Source organism: Acartia tonsa, chromosome 5 (assembly GCF_053477335.1).
Source record: "Acartia tonsa isolate MP-2025a chromosome 5, ASM5347733v1, whole genome shotgun sequence".
NCBI classification, from domain to species: Eukaryota; Metazoa; Arthropoda; class Copepoda; order Calanoida; family Acartiidae; genus Acartia; species Acartia tonsa.
In genome coordinates this window covers 1,827,873-1,834,885 of record NC_137264.1, presented here as the reverse complement: position 1 = coordinate 1,834,885, position 7,013 = coordinate 1,827,873, and the positions used below count along the sequence as shown (strand labels likewise).

Sequence of the window (7,013 nt, the reverse complement as noted above, 5' to 3'; positions counted from 1 at the left end):
GGAAGCATGAACAAGGAGAAAATACTCTCAACTGGTGAAATATCTATTTATAAATTAAATAAATTAAGAATGTATAAAAATTGTATTCCGTTATCAATCAATTTTTGAGGCTGCTGATTCAGGTTGTAGGCCTAGCTGTCTATTAGATTGTTAATTTAAGGACCTATACTCATATCACTCACTTATTTAAAATGAACTAACTTATTAAAATGCTCGAAACATAGATGAATTACATGGACTGCTTGAAAAGCTACAATTATATCACAGCTTAACGGTAACAATCCCATATCACCACAGTAAACCATTTACAGTCCTGGGTTCCTAATTGCAAACATTTCTATTTGCTTTTATGACAAGCCCATACAGTCACTAGGAATGTCAAATTTTTGCTTAATAAAAAAAATATGAATAATTAATTAATCACAGGTAATACAAAAAATTAATTTATTGTTGATTAATTACAATCACAGATTAAGTTTATTCACAGATTATAAATATTCCAAAGTTGTTGTTTAATAAAAAAAATACAAAATTTAAGATATTCATGACAAATCACAAGACATGAAAAAAAATCATTATTTGTTTCATTGATGTACTATTAACTCCACCACACTCCTCAACACCCACCATCACCTCCTCCACCTCCACCTCCTCCACCATCACCTCCTCCACCACCACCTCCTCCACCACCACCTCCTCCACCCCCACATCCTCCATCACCACCTCCTCCACCACTATATCCACCTCCTCCACTAAAAACTCCTCCCCATCCTCCTTCATAGTCATAGTTATATGAAGTAGCTGAACTTGATCTAAAATATGTGTTATATTTTAAGTAATCATGAAGCAATTTTTAAATAACTTTATTTACAGTTAAATTTACTCTAATTATTATTGATTTTGTCTAAAACTTTCAAAATTCTTGTTTCCATTGAGTGCCTCTATTTTGGTATAGAAAGTGATAAAATTTGAATTTCTAAAGTTGATTCAGAAAACACAGAGTGAAAAATCATATTATGCCATTTTTCTTTCAAAATCATAACCTTTCTCACATATTTCTATATTTTTAATATTTGTATTGTAGCATGACTGATGGCATACAGACAAAGTGGATTATAGAGAAAGTTTGCTACAAAAAATTACAATTACAAGTGGGATAGCATTCACATATAAAAAAATTGGTTGTGATTCTAATAGAATTCAAAACCATTTTGCTAAATATAAAATTCTCAATCGGAAAAAAATATTACTTGTAAGTTTTCCTGTTTCCTGGTGAACTGCTGGCTGTTGTTCTAGCTGAAGTTCTGTTCCTTTGAGAACTGTCAACTGTACTGATTGCTGAAGAAAATATTTGAAAAATAGTTTTTAAAATATGAAAACCAATTTGAAAGAAAATCAGGAAAAATTATGTCTAATATTTAAAGTACAATTAAATTAAAAGAGTTGTGGACTATGATTGCTAATATTTCATCATGGTATATGTATGACTTTTAATTTATTTTAGTTTTTTTTATATGCATAAACAAATTAAATTACCTAACTTCTTGAATGCTGAGCTAATTAGAGCTGGGATAATTAAAAAAATAAAAGTTGAAAAACAGCAATTAGGTAGCTGCATAACCAAAATTTTTTTTTTGTAAAATTCTTTCTTATATTAATGTTTGACATGGTCCAAGTTCACAAAATTGGCAAATGTAGAATATACATACATAAAATTAAATCTAGAGTTGAAATAATTTTTTCTGTGAAAGAAAAGTGGATTGTTGTAACCTAATTCTTTTAGGAATTAAACACACAAGAAATGTTTAAAGTTAAATAAAAAGTTAGTTGAATGAGTGCAGATACCACTTCAGCAGAATATCAGACATTCTCACAGGGCCCCAAGCTGGAGAGACAGAGAATTACAACATAAAGTATCCCAAGTAATTATATAGATGGGTTATGAACGTAAGATATTATTTTGAAGAGTTTTAATATTGAAAAGATTTTACAGAAACATTTTAGGCAATGCTGCTACTCTATATACAATTCTTCTATGTTATTTTTGTAAGAATAGTTATTTCTTTCATCGTATTATAAACGGCTTTCCGCGTATATAGAATGTACAATTAAAAGATTAACACTAGTTTCTTTAGTCCCGAGGTGCTGAAGGCATGGGCTAAAAAACTGGTTTTAATCTTATGATTGTACATTTTTATATTCGTAGAAAGCGGTTTATAATAGGATACTAGACATAGTTTTTTCATATGGATGAGAACCGGTTTGGGTTCCTATCCACCGGATACGAATGAATATGAGAAAACACTTTCCAGGATGGTATTAAAACCGATCAATATCTGCTGGATTAAAACTGGTCTCAGCCTTACTGAAAATCATGTTTAGCATCATATTACAACATTTTTCCACAAATATTAAAATAAAAATCATAAAATAAAACTGTGGAAAACTGTCTATAGTACGATGATACAAATAACTAATAATTCTATTAAATCCTTTTCCAAATACCCGACTGAGGCTGACTCTCGGCACCAAAACAATTACCCATTGCTAATTCTGAAACACAAGGAATTAAGAATTTAATATTTGAAGTGCAGCAATAACAATCTAACAATTTTTTTTAAAAATCGACGGATCCAAAAAATTTTATACTGATTCATACCTAATTCTTTACAAAAAAATTAAGTCATGTGTTTACAATAGAAGCTGAGAAATGTATGTTAACGTTTCCAACGGACAGACAGACAGACGGCCATTTTAAATAATAGAAAAGCTTTACCATAATTATATTTTGCTTACAATCTCACAACAAAATGAAACGCATACAAGACAACCTAATTTGAAGAACATCTAAAACAAACTGACGCAATACAAATAATGGTTTTTCACGATTTTTATTTTTTGTGTAATTTACTCTTTTATTTGATTTGATGAAGTCAGGGACAAGGACAAATATACAAAAACCAAAAGAAATGTAGAATAATTAGAAAATAGATTTAAATAAGTGGAAAGGGTAGTTTTTTTTTCCTATGCCTAATCCCCTGCGAATGGCCCTAACCCCTACTTGACTGGTACCCTGCTCGGGCTACATAGTACCATTACATAAACATAACCTAATTCAATTTGATATAAATTTATAACAAACAAACAAAAAAAAACTAACCCCCCCACTAATCGAACGTACAAACCGATATGGTTATTATAGAAAAGCTTGGTATTATCCTCTTAGAAATTTTTTTTTAATTTTGAAAATTTGAGTACAACCCCCCCCCCCCCCCCCATCCGACAACGAACAACTCTGGCCGCAGCGCTCGGCTCCCTAGCCTGCCTAGCCGCAGCGCTCGGCCCCCTTGCCTGCCTAGCCGCAGCGCTCGGCCCCCTTGCCTGCCTAGCCGCAGCGCTCGGCTCCCTAGCCTATAACCTAACCTAAACTAAAATAGTTGTTCGTTGTCGGGGGGGGGGGGGGGGGGGATACTCAAATTTTCAAAATTGAAAAAAAGAGGAAAACGCCAAAAGCTTTTAAAAAGGAGAAAAAATGCTAATGTAATAATCAGTTCCTACACTGAAAATTCATTCAGCCAACTTAAAAAAAATGTGTTCTTAGTAATTTTCTTTATTTAGATGGTAAATTACTTTTTTGTTTTGTTTTAAAACGAAGCTTTTCTATAAATAGGGTCAGTAAGTGCGATATAATTGTTTTCTCTACGTAAATTTACATTAAAGTATCTCACGTATTATTAGAGCTGTACCCAGCCCCTCTTGTTTAGTTGCAGATTCTAAAGCTATGTGAAATTGAGAATAAACAAGGATGGCAACATTCATAAAAGCGAAGCACTGAAACGGTAGGACAAACGGACATTAACACTTGTATAGTGTCTAAACTGAATCATCAGAATATAAAAGTATAAGAGTCGAAGCAAAATTGTAAGTAAATTTGTTCAAAAACTGCTTGATACAGGATAATGTTTATGGACATAATTACGTTTTAAGTGCTTGATTATAGAGTTGCTTCGCTTATAATATTGATCTTTGTTGTCCCGGGAATCAATATACCAAAAATCAGACCAAACGGATAATTAGATCACATAAAAATTTGTTGTTAAAAAAGTAGAAAAATCAACATGTTTAAAATGGACTTACGGACATTCTGGTTATGATTATAGAGTTGCTACGCTTTCTAAATCGTACCTAACTACAACAGGAATCATCATGCAAAGTTTGAAATCGATAGGACAATTCTAACATGCCTAAATTAACGAATAAAAGCTATCTATCTCGGACGGACGGACGGACGGACGGACCGACCCTAATTATAGAAAAGCTTCGGTTTTAATAAAACACGCCGCCTACCTCTTATTTTTTTTTAAGGGGGATTGGGGTGCTGTTAATCTCCTCCCCTCTTTAATTATAACCCCCTTTTAGCTCCTCCCCCTTCAAATCAAACATCCTTATTAATTTGATTCTATCTAATCTATCATAAAGAAAGCTTAAAATATTTTGAGAAAATTACGCCTTCACTGTTTATAAAGGATGCTACTTTGTCCAAAGACCAAAAAAAGGAATGCAATAAAGGACATACAGACCTTTTGATATGATTATGGAGTTGCTACACTTCCAACATTATACCTTATTGTCAAAAAAAAACTTTTTTGCAAAGTTCAAATTCTATAACACAATTCTAACGTGAAGAAATTTAGATGGTTTTCCGCTTTTTTTCAATTTGTTTAAGAAAAATTGGAAATCCCTTTGAGGGTAAACGCAAAATTGCGACCCCAGCTATCCGATAGTTCATGCTGACGGACGTAAAGACTCAACCTACATATAGAACAGCTTAGCTTTGATAAACAACACTTTCCCACCATTAACCCTTAGCTTATGATTGATTCAAGTGACAAAAACTAAATTGATCTCATTTTCAATGAATGTTGAAAACCTTTAATTATTGCACCACGCCTTCTTTTTTGCTAATACTTATTTTTTTCTAACCTTTCATTTCTTTATAAATATACTAGCGACTCAGCTCCTCCAATCCAGGGGAATTAGGGGAAAATATAGCTTAAAACCATCCCAGGACCTACGTGAAGCTTTCCCAAAATGGAGAACTTAAACGATTCATGGGTTAGCGAGATCAAAACGGGAAAAAAATATGTATATAATAAGATAAATCGTCTATTAAACAAGAATTTTAGTAATTTTAACGATCCATCACTAATGCTGGGAGCAGATCAGGTAGATGGGGACAAAACTAAAAAACGAGGTCGATCCGTATATGAAGCTTCCCTACAAAGTAGAACCAAATTTGTTTGGCTGTTGTCGAGATGTACAGATGGCTCCTTAATCTTTTGTGCTGGGATATATTACAATTATGAAATTCAATTAATTTCACAATGGTTCGGTAATTACCCTTTTTAAAATAAATAATAGTTTTATTTCTCGCATATTTTCCGCGGATATAAAATGTACAATCATATAACTAAAACCTGTTTTTTTATAGCCCTGTGATGCATAGATGCATAGAAGGGGGGGGGGGGAGGTAAAGGGGTGATTACCCCCCCAAAATTTTGGATTTTCAATTTTTACCCCCCCTTCAAATAAAAAAAATGCCTCTATGAAATAAAGATTACCCCCTCCCCCCCAAATAAAAAAGCTTGGACGCCCCTGCTGTGATGCCGAAGGCACGGTCTATAAACTGGTTTTAATCTTATGATAGTACATTTTTATATTCGTAGAAAACTGGATATAATACGATGCTAGACATATTTTTATTGTATGGATGAGAACCGGTTCCTATCCACCGGATTCGAATGAATACGAGAAATAAAATTATACATAGGCTTTGTTGAAACTTCACTGAAGAGCTTATTTCAATAAATTCAGCTGTTAAGCAGATGTACAACAAACAAACAGACACACAGTCTGTTACTTTGTATCTCAAGAAAGTCCCTATAGTGAGAAAATCCTAATTGTTCTTATTTTCAATGAGTGGCTTACTACCACCTTATAATTATAATTTTACAAACCACACCCCTTACAAATTAGAACTCAAATTGCCCCAAATAATAAAAGGTTCAAATAAACTTATGGTTGTAAAAAAATTTGGAAAGTTATTGACTCGTATTATAGACAGTTTTCCGCGGAAATATATGCAGAATTGACTCAACAGAAATTAATTCAATGTTGCAAAAGTCGATATATATTATTACGCTGCACCAGATTTATATGTTCTATGATAAAGGTATGCTCACAGCTGGCAAAAACAACGATATGCCCCTTCAACCTTCATCACTCCACCCATGTCCCCTCCCAATGGATGAACGAACTAATCTATATATAAGGTAAATTTCCATGTATATCCTATATCTATAAATTATTGCTCAATTTACTAACTGGTGTTGTTAATTTTTTTTGGGTGGGGGAATGGTAAGTGTAAAGAATTGAAACAATCCAAACAAATCCGACTCTTTCGGTACAGACGGGCATTCTGCCATTATTATTTAAGAATTATAGATATATATTTTCTCGTATTCATTCGAATCTGGTGGATAGGAACCGGTTCTCATCCATACGAAAAACTATGTCTAGCATCGTATTATATCCAGCTTTCTATTAATATAAAAATGTACAATCATAATTGTACATTCTATATCCGCGGAGAGCCATTTATAATACGATGAAAGAAATAACTATTACCATTTTTTTGGTAATTTTTGTGTTTTAACTTAAAAAAACATATTGACCTCGAGGACCTTTAAAAAACGGGGCGGGAAAGGTTTTACCCCAACCAATCCCTTGATATGATAATCTCTTTATTTTCTCTCACTTTTAACCTCTTAGCTTTGTAGGTGTGCTTCCAATTCAGCAAATTGTAATTTCGCAAAAAAAACGCAATAAAAATAAGGGTCGTTTAATCTGAAGATTTTTTCCCATCTCCACTAAACCTGAAGCGAAAAGCCCCTAGAGGCTAGGGGCGAAACTGCTATCATTTTATAATGTGAACATGTGCAGAAGTGAATGAA

At 33.1% G+C, this 7,013-nt stretch overlaps 1 protein-coding gene across 1 annotated transcript; it reads right to left on the bottom strand.

Moving 5' to 3' along the window:
- Nucleotides 1–616: 616 nt before the first annotated feature.
- Nucleotides 617–2,549, bottom strand: LOC145319890 (uncharacterized). Its single transcript, XM_080162293.1, has 4 exons — nt 2,506–2,549; nt 1,537–1,566; nt 1,251–1,338; nt 617–812 (listed from the first exon to the last, which is right to left on the bottom strand). The coding sequence occupies exons 1-4, from the start codon at nt 2,543–2,545 to the stop codon at nt 617–619; spliced, it is 354 nt and encodes a 117-aa protein (XP_080018419.1). The 5' UTR covers nt 2,546–2,549.
- Nucleotides 2,550–7,013: the final 4,464 nt, after the last annotated feature.